Source organism: Chinchilla lanigera, unplaced genomic scaffold (assembly GCF_000276665.1).
Source record: "Chinchilla lanigera isolate Chin_1 unplaced genomic scaffold, ChiLan1.0 scaffold00173, whole genome shotgun sequence".
Taxonomy (NCBI): Eukaryota; Metazoa; Chordata; class Mammalia; order Rodentia; family Chinchillidae; genus Chinchilla; species Chinchilla lanigera.
The window spans coordinates 751,361-763,693 of record NW_004955574.1 but is presented as its reverse complement, the minus strand read 5'-3'; the positions used below and the strand labels follow the sequence as shown (position 1 = coordinate 763,693).

General features: G+C 58.6%; 1 protein-coding gene across 1 annotated transcript in view; it reads left to right on the top strand.

The window, feature by feature from the left end:
* The window catches only part of Strn4 (striatin, calmodulin binding protein 4), a gene marked incomplete at its 5' end in the record, with an annotated part of 18,817 nt that extends 7,971 nt beyond the window's left edge, over positions 1-10,846 (top strand). The window contains 12 exon segments of the mRNA XM_013509558.1: positions 439-580; positions 3,179-3,338; positions 3,919-4,032; positions 4,348-4,463; positions 6,100-6,275; positions 6,364-6,411; positions 6,720-6,841; positions 7,644-7,811; positions 7,940-8,080; positions 8,575-8,673; positions 8,814-8,900; positions 9,751-10,846. Of these exon segments, the coding sequence (XP_013365012.1) occupies positions 439-580; positions 3,179-3,338; positions 3,919-4,032; positions 4,348-4,463; positions 6,100-6,275; positions 6,364-6,411; positions 6,720-6,841; positions 7,644-7,811; positions 7,940-8,080; positions 8,575-8,673; positions 8,814-8,900; positions 9,751-9,920 (1,543 nt within the window).
* Between the last annotated feature and the right edge of the window lie 1,487 nt (positions 10,847-12,333).

Sequence of the window (12,333 nt, the reverse complement as noted above, 5' to 3'; positions counted from 1 at the left end):
AATTTTTCTCTTTTTTTCTTTTTGAGACAGGGTTTTGCTATGTAGTCCAGGTTGGCCTTGAACTCACTATACTGTAGCCCAGGCTGACCTTAAACTTGCCGTAATCCTCCTGCCTCAGCCTCCTGAGTGCTGGGATTATAGGCTAGGCCAGAACTTGTGATCCTCCTGCTTCAGCCTCCCTAAGTGCTGGGGTAACGGGTATGCTTTTCTCCTGACTTGGTCCCTGTGGGCAGGTGTGCTTAGGCGGGGGCCTGGATCTTGGTCTGGATGAGGGTTCTTATGGGGTATGGCTGAGTCGAGCCATCCAGTCAGGATCAAGGCTCTCTTGCTCAGGGGCTTAGCTGAGTCCAGGCTCTGCAACGAAGCCCGAGTGCCCTCCATCTGGGCTTTGTTTGCTTGGTGGGGCTAATGTCCCATCTACACCCCTGTTGTGGGCAGGAACGCAGCAGGCAAAGATGGCAAAGAGCGTCTGGGTGGCTCAGTATTGGAGCAGATCCCCTTCCTGCAGAACTGCGAGGATGAGGACAGCGATGAGGACGATGAGCTGGACAGTGTGCAGCACAAGAAGCAGCGTGTGAAGGTGAACACCCCCCGCCCCATCCAGTGCTGTCACAGCTGGGTCCCCTCCTGCAGCCAAGCTCTTACCTCTGACAGCAGACGTGCTGGTCTCTGCTGTCGAGTCTTTACCTCTGCCTACCTCTTGCCCTGGCACCCCAACACTCTGTGACCTCCCTTCCTCAGTTCACTCTGTCCTAAGGACCATTTCTGCGCTGTCGTGCCTGAGTGGAGTTGCAGGGTCTCACTGTGACTGTTGGTCTCTGTCTGCTCCTCCACCACGCAGGGGCTTTGCAGCTTTATGTGCCTTAAAAAGAGTGTTCCACAAAGTAATTTTTAAAAGATTTATTTATTTATTTATTTATTTATTTATTTATTTAGTGGTGCTAGAGATTTAACTCAGGGCCTTTATGCTGAGCTACATCTCTAGCCCTTGTTTTTTATTTTGCCCAAACTGGGCTCCAACTTGTGATTCTCCTGCCTCAGCCTCCAAGAATATGCCCAGCCTCTCAGTAAATATTTATAAATGGAATGAGTGTGGCTAGGCCCAGTGTTCATTCAGCCTGGGGATTCTCAAGGTTGTAGGTGTCCAGTCTGCTGTTGGTGTTGGGATCCAGGCCTAGGAACCCTCTCAGTATGGCCTCAGGGTGTCGATCCTAGTGCAGCCTCCACATTTCCCACTGGGCCTTGCTTGCCAGGGCCCTGTGTCTCTGCCATCACAAGGACGCTGTCCTTGGACACAGCAGGTTCCTGTCTGGTGAGTGACAGGGTGTTTCCAGGCGAGCTCTGTGCAGGCAGCAGGGACAAAGAGGCACACAGGTCTGGACCCCATAGAGCAGTTTGTGTTCTTGTCAACTCTTGTGTGCACAGGGATGGCCATGGTGCAGGCAGAGGTGTAAGCCCAGAAGGAGGCCTTGGAGGGGATCCTTGGGGCTTTTGGGGAGTGCAGCCTTCCAGTGGTGGCCTCTGCTGGGACCCCTCTGTCCTTCCCCATCTCACCCTGGGCCCCTCTTTCCCAGACCTGACTTTACTGGTGGTGGCTCTGTACCCCTTCTCTCCAGTCTCTCCAGTGTTGAGCCCTAGAAGAGGATTAGTAGAAGCACAGGGTGTTTGAGTGGGGCCTCTCACCTTGTTGCCTGGCCCAGAATCCTGGTCCCTCCTGCCCCCTTGGGATTTTTACTCTTTTTCATGTTCCTCTGGGAAACTGGCCCTGTTCTTTTTTTTTTTTTTTTTTTTTAAACAAGGTCTTACTATATATATATAGTTCGGGTTAGTCTTCAACTTACTATGTAGCCCAAGCTGGCCTTGAACTCAATGACCCTCCTGCCTCAGCCTTCTGAGTGCTGCGATAACAGGCGTGTGCCACCACACCCAGCAACCACTGGTTTTTTGGTACTCCCTTAGGCCTTTGCAACTGTCACTACACTTGTCTCTTGTGCTCTTTTAGCTGGCTCATAGGTAGGGGTCTCCCAGGCCCTCTGCACACAGCAGACCTTCTGTGGCTTAGCTATGCACCCAGACTGTGACCCGGGAGACCTGCCTTGTCTCCGGCTGGGCCTACGCCAAGGCCACCTGGCTCTGGCTGGAGGACTTGATGAAACTGAGTGGATGTGTAGCAAGTCCTTTGCTGAGCAGTGGCTGCCCTGCCACAGCCCACAAGGTGTCATGTGTCAGCCAGCATTAGGAGTGCAGCTGGGCGGGGCGCTCGTGCAGTCTTCAGGGCTCCTGTGACTGTTGCCCTCTCAGAGCTCCTACCCCGGTCAGGGCCTCGCTGGGCATGCTGCACTCTAAACCTTGACCAGGGCCTCTGTCCCACTCCTCTGGTCCCCTCTGCAGGCTTGAGCTTGGCCATTTGAGACCCAGAAAGTCTGGTGTTACCTCCACCCCTGGCCCGAGACCTGCCCTGCAGGTTGCTAAGGCTGCCGTGGGCATGGGCCTGGCTGGGACTTGGTGACTTAGGGTGAGGGGGTCCTTTACTCTGCTCATTCTCCTCAGCACTTGTAAGAGGCTGAGACTGATCCCTGCAGGAGTCTCAGTGGTTGCCCACAGTCCTGGCGGTTACGGTGAAGCCAGTGTACAAAGCTCACCCCACCAGGGTCAGTTGCTCTTGTCAGGCAGGGAGGCTGGCAGTGTGGCCATGTTCACTGTTCTCATCACTGCTGCTCTGGTAGGTAAGACACTGGCTCTGCTTTTTTACCCTTTGAGACCATAATTTTTTTTTTTTTTTTGGTACTGGGAATCGAACTCAGGACCTTGCGCTTGCCAGGCAGGCACTTGTGCCACTGAGTTACATTCCCGGCCGTCTTTTACCCTTTAACTGCGTCTCTGCTCACCCTCTTGCACATGCAGACACAGTCCACCAGCTCCCCATGGTTGCTGACTCTCTGAGAAGCATGTGCGGGAGGGCACACAGTGTTCTGAGTGGAGTGCACAGCCAAAGGGGTCTTCAAAGCCGGGCTGAGGGGGCGGCCCCCCCCAAAGGCCCCTGGGGGAGGTATCCAAGGCAGAAAGTGTCTGAGGGACAGAAGAGGGCAGTAATCCTGGCTTGTCTGTTCCTGGGGCCAAGACTGGGTGGCGCTGGTGTCTGGACCCAAGCCCCTGCCTGGTTTGGTCCATACTCTAGCTCCCGTCCAAGGCCCTTGTGCCTGAGATGGAGGACGAGGATGAGGAGGATGACTCCGAGGATGCCATCAATGAGTTTGACTTCCTGGGCTCAGGAGAGGACGGGGAAGGGTCTCCAGGCCCTCGGCGCTGTGCCAGTGAGGGGAACCCCCACGACCTGGGTGAGTTGGCTGTCTGGCTTTCCTCCTTGAGGATGGGGTGGGCCCAGATCCTCCCCCTTGCACAGGCAGCCCCTGCAGCTGCTTCCTGCCAGGTCTTCCCACCGGATGGATATGCTTCCCGAGAGGAGAGGCCCGAGGAGCCTGGAGGCCCAGCTGGCTGCCAGCCCCTTCCCCTTCCCTGGAAAGTCCCGGGTCTACAGGCAGGGCAGCTTTTCCTGAAGCAAAGCCTCCAGGCTTCTGCAGGGAGCAGTCAGTTCTGGTCAAGCTCAAGGAGGGAACAGGATGAGAGCCTGGCGGGGAGAGGCAGGTGGGGGAGGGTGCATCTTCCTCCTTGTCCTGTGGACCCCCCCGGAGGGCCATCGGGGTCATGTTCAGTGAGAGACTCGGGCCTGAGCCCAGGGCAGGGACATGCCCACCACCTCATAGAGTCCCTGCCTGCCTCAGTTTCCGCTGTCTCCTGCCTGGGAAGAGCTTCTCCCCCCCTCACAGGTGCAGCCGGGTCTGCTGCACTTGGGGTGGGGATGGGGGCCCACAAGACTGGAACTGGTGGGCAACTCTGCTCTGTGTCTCATACCTGCAGAGAGCCGTCGAGTCAAACTCCAGGGAATTCTGGCTGACCTTCGGGACGTGGATGGGCTGCCCCCCAAAGTGACAGGCCCACCTCCTGGCACACCCCAGCCCCGGCCCCACGAAGGTAACCCCCATACCCCAGGCCCTTGGGTCCATGGCAGAGGAGGCTGCAGAGCTAAGCCCAGGGCTTCTGTGTCCTTGGGGGCGAGGCCCAGCCTCCAGTCTGCAGCCTCCCTTGTCCCAAAAGTTCGTCTGTCTGTCTCTGTCTCCCTTTTTTTGTCTGTCCTGCCCTGTCTGTCTCTGTCTCTTCCTTTCCAGCTGTGATTCTCGGTCTCGTCCTCTCCCCTCTCTTTCTCGTTTCTTATCTCCCTCTCTGCCTCTCTCTGCTTCTCTCTCTCTCCCCGGCCCTTTCTGCCCCTCCCTCCCCTCCCCCTACCAGGTTCCTTTGGCTTCTCCTCAGACGTTTTCATCATGGACACTATCGGGGGCGGGGAGGTGAGCCTGGGGGACTTGGCAGATCTCACCGTCACCAACGACAACGACCTCAGCTGTGATGTAAGTTCTTGGGGTGCCCCCCCCCCCCGGGCATCACAACTTGTCAGCCCTTGGCAGTCTCTAACCATGCTGTGCCAGGCTTAGGGTCAGTCCCTTCTGTGTGAGGACTGCATGAGGTCATTCCCCAGCCGTAGGAGGTGGCTCTTCCTGCTGATCCCGTTTTACAGCTGGGTGCAGAGCGGACAGTGGAGGGACCTGGCCACAGTCATGGAGGTGCAGAGCCTACAGGACTTGAGCCTGGGTCTTACAGTATTGGTTTCCCTGTTCAGCAACCCTCCCACTTCTGGTAATTTGGGGCCTCAAGCCAGAGCTCTGCCCAGGTCAGACTAGTCTGGCATGGACTAGTTGGCTGGAGTGATGGAACCCTGTGGCCAGGGCTGTGCGCTGAGCAGACAGGCTCTGGCCACGGGGACCCTCAGATAGGTGTGCATGTGTGTTTCCCTGAGCAGAACAGAACCTCAGGTGGTGGTGGCCCCCGTGAGGCTGGGAACGCAGTGTGGAAGTGAGGTGAGCACAGGGTCTGAGCCTGCAGTGCGTGCCCTGTGGTCTGCTGTGTGCCCCAGATGTCACTGCCCTGGGGAGCCTGGAGGGGGCAGGAGTGCCACACAGCCACAGATCGTCTGGCTGCAAAGTCTTGTGGCATGAATGGTGCCTGAGGTTGGGGCTTGGGGTGCCCTGAGACCAGAGGAAGTGGTTCATCCAGTGTGAACCCCATCTTGGACGGGGCACTGGGCGCCGCCTGACATTCAGCTCATTGTGTTTCAAAAGCCTGTCCTACCTGGATCCCCACTCAGCCACTGGGCTCCATCAGGGCTGTGCAGGACCTTAGGGACCCTGCAGAGGCTATTGGTTTACTCCCAGATCTCCCCACTCACCTGTCTCAGCTACACAGTCAGGTGTCTGATCTCAGTGTCCTTGCTCCTGGGTTGCATGACGTCTTATCCTGTCTCTGCTGCTATTTTCCTTCTTCTAATCCAAGCCTCCCAGGGATGGCCAGAGCCAGCCCTGTCGATTCCCCGCTGTGAACCTTTTGTGGCTCCCCATTTCCCTAAGGATTTTTCTTAGGATGCAGCACAGATTTCTGAATGTGGCTCAGCCTTTGGCTTTTGTGGACCATTCTGGCCTTCTCTGCCACTTTCCTGGCTGCGGGCATCCATTGCTACTGTCTCTCAGAACCTGGCCCCTGCCCTTGCTGCCTCCTACTTCAGGGCTGCTGCACATGCTGCTTCCTTCTCCAGTTTGAATTAAGTTCTGCTCACTTGTCACTACCTCAGGAGAGCCATTGGCCCCCGCAGAAGAGCCTGGCTACCTGGTGTCCCATCCCCGTGCATCTTTGGTCATAACACTGTTCGGAGCTCATGATCCTGTGCACTTAGCATCTGCTTGTATATCCCGGTTCCCTAACTGCAAGAGGCAAAGTTGAGGCCTACCTTTATCTGCCCAGACCCTGACACCCTGCAGGAACTTGCTGAGTGGACACAGGAAGGGAGTATCAGGGCCCGTCAGGGCAGGAACCACTCTGCAAGGCCCGAGCCACGGTCTGGGTGTGGGAGAGAGGAGTCATGAGGCCCAGTGTCAGTCTCTGCGTGACTGCCAGGATGACAAGGGGACACTGAGGCAGCTCCCCTCCCCCCAGCTGTCTGAGAGCAAAGATGCCTTCAAGAAGACATGGAACCCCAAGTTCACCTTACGCTCGCACTACGATGGCATCCGCTCCCTGGCTTTCCATCACAGCCAGTCGGCACTGCTCACCGCCTCCGAGGATGGCACTCTCAAGCTCTGGAACCTGCAGAAGGCAGTCACGGCCAAGAAGTGAGGGCGTGAGGGTGGCAGCCTGGCAGGGCGGGCCCAGCCCCGGCCCAGGGGTCTTGGTGACACCTAGTTCCTCTGTCTCCCGCAGGAATGCTGCACTGGATGTGGAACCAATCCACGCCTTCCGGGGTCACAGGTATGTGTTGACTGTATCTGCCAGGAACTCTGTCTTCTGGCTATGTGTGTAACCCTGGCCACCTCCCACCCACAGGATCCCCTACTCCATGTCAACACCCCTTTGCATACTTCCTCACTTCTGGGCCCAGTTGGGTTGGTATGTCAGAGACAGGTGGGGGGTGGGGGACAGGTGCCTTATCTAGGGGGCACAGCCAGACCCCATACGCTGAATTCCTTTTGGCTGTCCTTGAAGAATACCAGCGAGGTCTGTGAGGGCGGGCGTGTGGGCTTGTTGCTCGCCTTCTCTCACCCACCTTTGCCCCACAGGGGCCCTGTGCTGGCGGTGGCTGTGGGCAGCAACAGTGAATACTGCTACAGTGGTGGTGCCGACGCCCGCATCCACAGCTGGAAGATTCCAGACCTCAACATGGATCCCTACGATGGTTACGGTGAGGACGACCCCTGTGTTCCCTCCCACTGCCGCCTCACACCCCTGCCACCGGCACTGGGTGCTTGCACCCTGTAGGGAGGATGGGCATGACCTGGCTGTGGGAAAGCAGAGGCCAGGTCACCAAGGCCAGGGAGCAGCACATGCCAAGGCAGTTGTGTCTCTTGCCCCACCCCCTGATGTCTCTGCACTGACACACATGGCCTGGTGCTGTGCCTCGTCATGGCAAAGTCCAGAGCTCTTGTGAGTCACCCTGTGCAAGGTCGAGGGTCAGACCCAGCCAGGGGAGCTACCACACTCCAGGTGTCAACAGGCTCGGCCAGGGCCACCTGTGCTGAGTTGGTGGCAGGGAAGCAGTGGCGGGGCTTTGCAGTGGCAGGCTGTGGAGACAGCGGGCAGAGCCTGGCCCCACCAAAGCTCAGGCAGAGAAGACTGCACAGCCTAGGAGGCTACTGGTGTGAGCAGAGGCTGTGTGTGCTCCACACACCAGGCCATCACGGCCTTGGGGCTCCAGGGCTACCACTGAACAGCTGGTTTCTGGGCCCTGCAGAGATAGCAGTGAACAGGGAAACCCCCGGCTCCTGAAGCTTGTGGGGGCTCTAGAGCCCGATGTTGCCCAGAAGCTCTGGTGGTCAGTCATTGTGAGCAGCCAATGGGGTGCAGGTCCTCAGTGTGGATGGCTGGGGGCCAGGCTTGGGCATGAAGCCCCTGAGGGCTGCCTTGGCCCAGCCACCTGGTCCGGCTCTAGGCTGTCTTGGAGCCTGCGGTCCTAACACAGCCCATTTCCTTCCCTACCGGCCCAGATCCCAGCGTCCTGAGCCACGTCCTGGAGGGCCACGGGGATGCCGTGTGGGGCTTGGCCTTCAGTCCCACCTCCCAGCGCCTCGCCTCCTGCTCTGCTGATGGCACCGTGCGCATCTGGGACCCTAGCAGCAGCCCAGCCTGCCTCTGTACCTTCCCCACAGCCAGCGGTGAGCAGGGCCAAGCTCCTCACAAGCGAGGGGCAGCCAGAGGCTTGGGAGGACGAGTGGGTGCTGCAGAGGCCCCAGCTCCAGTGTGGGGCCAGGCCATGGGACAGCCTCCTCCCCTCTGTCCTCAGAGCACGGGGTCCCCACTTCAGTGGCCTTCACCAGCACCGAGCCTGCCCACGTCGTGGCCTCCTTCCGTTCTGGCGACACCATCCTGTATGACCTAGAGGCTGGCAGCACCCTCCTCATGCTGGAGTCCCGGGGGAGCAGCGGTAAGGGAGGGCTAGGCAGGCCAGTGGGACTGGGGCCTGAATGCCTACAAGGATTTCCTTTCCTCCCATAGCTTTTGAGACTGTCAGATCAGAATGACTCTTGGGCCTTTCTGGACCCAAGTAGGAAGAAAATTAAATTCAGTGGGGGCTCGGGTGGCCCTGAAACACAGGAGACCAAGGGGAGACTAAGAATTAGGGCTGGGGATTTAGCTCAGCGGCACAGCGCCTGCCGGGCAAGCGTGATGTCGTGAGTTCGATTTCTGGTACCGGAAAAAAAAAAAAAAAGAATCAAGTCACGGACACTTGGGCAAGTGTATAGGGCATTTTCCCATTTACTGCCCTGCAGAAGCAGTAGTATTGCCCGGGGATGGGACTGGCTCCCGTGGCCCCCAGGCAAAGGTGCGGGGGTAGGGCATTGGTGCCCCAGTCTTGGCTCTGTCTCGGTCTCCCTGATGTCTCCTAGTGACCTTCCCTCTGCCCCCTTTACCTCCTAGGCCCGAGCCAGATCAACCAGGTGGTGAGTCACCCGAACCAGCCCCTCACCATCACTGCCCATGATGACAGGGGCATCCGCTTCCTGGACAATCGGACAGGTGAGGCCCCAGCCCTGGCTGTGCTGGGGGCAGGAGGAACCTGGTATCCACAGATGTTCTCAGAGCTTCTTCCAGCCCCGTTGCTTTCCAGGCAAGGCCCAGAGTGGGAAGGGGACCTGCCACCACCCTCTCTCCTTTAGGTAAATTGGTGCACTCCATGGTTGCCCACTTGGATGCGGTCACCTGCCTAGCCGTGGACCCCAATGGCGTGTTCCTAATGTCAGGAAGTAAGTTGGTCTCTCTTGGTGGTCCCTTCTCCCCAGAGTGAGAAGAAAGGGACAGAGAGGAGAGCTGGGCTAAAGGCGTGGGCACGCGCTGTAGGAGCTCCTTGGGGCTGGGGCTGAGCAGGGGCAGGAGCAGTGGTGGTCACAACAGTGGTTACAACGCAGCTCTGTGCTCAGAACCTGCTGGAGGCACGCGCATGTCTCTGGAGGAGGCCAAGTGAGGGAGGGGTTCAAAAGCTGGGTATGAGGGCTGGGCGTCGTGGCTCACGCTTGTAATCCCAGCACTCAGGAGGTTGAGGCTGGGGCCTCACCTGTCCGATTGTCCAGGAAGCGGATGCCCCTGTCATCATGGGCAGTGATGGTGAGGGGCTGGTTCGGGTGACTCACCACAGCGTGAGCCACGACGCCCAGCCCTCATACCCAGCTTTTGAACCCCTCCCTCACTTGGGGCTCCAGGGGAGACTAAGAATTAGGGCTGGGGATTTAGCTCAGCGGCACAGCGCCTGCCTGGCAAGCGTGAGGTCGTGAGTTTGGTTCCTGGTACCGGAAAAAAAAAAAAGAATCAAGTTGCAGACACTTGGGCAAGTGTACAGGGCATTTTCCCATTTACTGCCCTGCAGAAGCAGTAGTATTGCCCGGGGATGGGACTGGCTCCCGTGGCCCCCAGGTCTGTAATCCCAGCACTCAGGAGGCTGAGGCAGGAGGATCGTTGCAAGTTTGAGACCAGCCTGGACTACAAAGTGAGCTCAAGGCCAGCCTGAACTGCATAGCGAGACCCTGTCTCAAAAAGATAAGACAAAACAAAGAGGGGGGGTATGAGTGAGGACCTCAGTGACAGGTCCCTGTCCCCCAGGCCATGACTGCTCCCTGCGCCTGTGGAGCCTGGACAACAAGACCTGTGTGCAGGAGATCACAGCCCACCGCAAGAAGCATGAGGAGGCCATCCACGCTGTTGCCTGCCACCCCAGCAAGGCCCTTATCGCCAGTGCTGGCGCTGACGCCCTGGCCAAGGTCTTCGTATGATGCCCACCTGGCCCGGCTCTGGCCACCACACTGGCTGAGGAGCAGGGCTGGGGGGCGGGGCTGAGGTGAAAGCCTGCACTGGCCCTCTGCCTGGTACTTGGGCGTGCTAAGCCCCACAGTCCTGTGAGGATGGCCAGGGTTGCCCCGGGCCACAGAAAGGAGGCTGAACCTGAGGAGATGCCCCAGGGTGGTAGTCCAGTCTGCTCTGCCCCCCACAGGTGGCTGCAGCCTCACTTGGAGGCTCGAGGCAGCCTCTCTCCACCTGCTGTGGAGCCTGGTGGTGCTAACTAAGGGCCTGGTCCTGGGAATGGTCTTGCGCAGCTCTTGTCCCCACACACTGGCCCGGGGACAGCCCTGCAGGAGTCACTACCGGGGTCTCAGACACCAGCTGCCCTCTCATGTGCAGCTCAGCCAGGGCCGGAGTCTTCGGGGATCAGTTTTTCCAAGATGCCAGAAGGTGCCAGGTTTTCCCCCTTGACCCCCACCCCTGGCCTGTGGGAGCTGTGCTGGGAGGGGTTTCCTGACACCCCTCCTCCATGGGGATCCCTGTGGCAGTGGGAGCCCTCCTGGCCCACCCCTTAGCCCCTCGACTGCTTCCAGACACTAACCTCCAGGGCCAGGAGTGTGCCCCCACACTCGCAGGGTGCCCTTCCCTGAGGCACAGGGGTGAAGTGGAGACCCCGCGTAGCTCCCTGTATATCTGTGTAAATGGACGGGATTTTAATGCCCCCCCCCGTTATCACTGTGTGATAGTCTTTGTCCGTCTCCTCCTAGCTCCACATTTTGCCTCTATTTATTTCACTCTTTATTTGGGTTCTACCCTGCGCCCAAGCGCTTGATCCCTCCTTCAGCTTCCTGTTTATAAGCCACCCTCTGCCCTGAACTTGTACGTGAAAACTTGTCTCAATAAACCCTTTGGAGTAAGATGGTGCCCGTGCCATCTGTTGAGGGGATGGGGACTTTTTGGGAGGAGTCACCGCCTCTAAGTCGGGTTGAGTCTGAGAAGGGATATGAAAGGCTTGGGGTTGGGGTGGCGCAGAGAGGGGCCCAGAGTTTGGGAGGGTGTGAGTGAAGAGGCGGAAGCGGGGCATAAGGCCGAATCTCCTGTGCCCCTCCTTTCTGTCCCTAAGTGCACTGTCCCCAGGGGCAGGTCTGGCAAGCGGCTGCCGTGATGGGACAGTTCAGCTGAGGACCTGCTTGGGTGTATGGTGCTGGCTGGTGCTGAGAACTGAGCCCTTGCCCTTCCTGGTTGCACCCTACACCCTGGCCCTCAGGGCAGGAAGGGAAAGCAGCCTGCCAGCCCTTCAGGAGGGTCCCTGAGGACTCGGATGCCTCAGGCCCTGAGGGGGTGCGGAGACCCTCCCTTCCCTTTTTGTAGTGTATACTCTGTGCTTCTGAGAAGCCGAGCTGAGCTCAGCTGGGTATCTGGCTCAAAGTGCCCACAGCCTCAGCAGATGCAGAGCAGGAGGGGCTGCCCGGATCCGCAGGGTCAGAAAGTGGTTCCTGTCCCTTCCTCAGCCTGCTCTGAGGCCTCCACCTTCTCCCAGCCCCTCCGAGATATGGTGGTGATGCCCACATTCGCCTTCCTGGTAGAACCTTTGAGGGGCTGGAGGCCCGTGGGGTTGGCACTCACTGTGGTGTTCACTGGCCCATCTGGACAAAGGTGCAGGTGGGAAGGTGATGGCCTGGAGCCCGGCCGTGGGCCCCACGTGGCCTTGCTCCCCTCATACTTCAGCTGTGCAGCTTTCCCAGATGGTGGTTTGGGTTTTCGCTCCAGCCTCAGACTTCCTTCCCCACCCCAGCCCCCGGATGTGGTGACAGAATCGACACTGTACCGACCTCAGTGGCCCTACATGGTGTGTGTGTGTGGGTTCCTACTGCAGCCCCCACCCCAACCAAGCGAGGCAGTTGGCCTGCTCTGCCAGGATGCCTTTGGAGCGCAAATCTAGGCCTTGGCCTGGCGGGGCGGGGCTGATCCTCGGCAAGTCACCGCTCTGCGAAGCTTGGGCTCCCTGTGTGTAAGTGAAACAGGAGCGCTAGCTGGGGAGAACTCAAGTTGGCTCCCTTGAGGGTGGCACATGTTCTAGACAAAGCCTGCCCGGCATGCAGGTCCTCAACAGATGCTTGCTGGGTGACAGACTGATGAACAAACCCACCTAAACCTCTTCTCTCCAAATGAAGAGACAGCCACTTACTGAACTTGTGCCGTGTTGCAGGTGCCCCCATACCCAGTCATCTGTCCCACACACCCCTGCACCGTCGTATTCAATGCCATCTAACAGCGGGGAGACTGAGGCTCACAGGAGGGAAATGGCTCAGCTAAAGCCACACAGATGCAGGCATTTGGCCCCAGGAGAGTGTCAGTTCTCTCCCTGTGAAGGGATGTTGCTGTGCGGCCTTTTAGCGCCCTGTC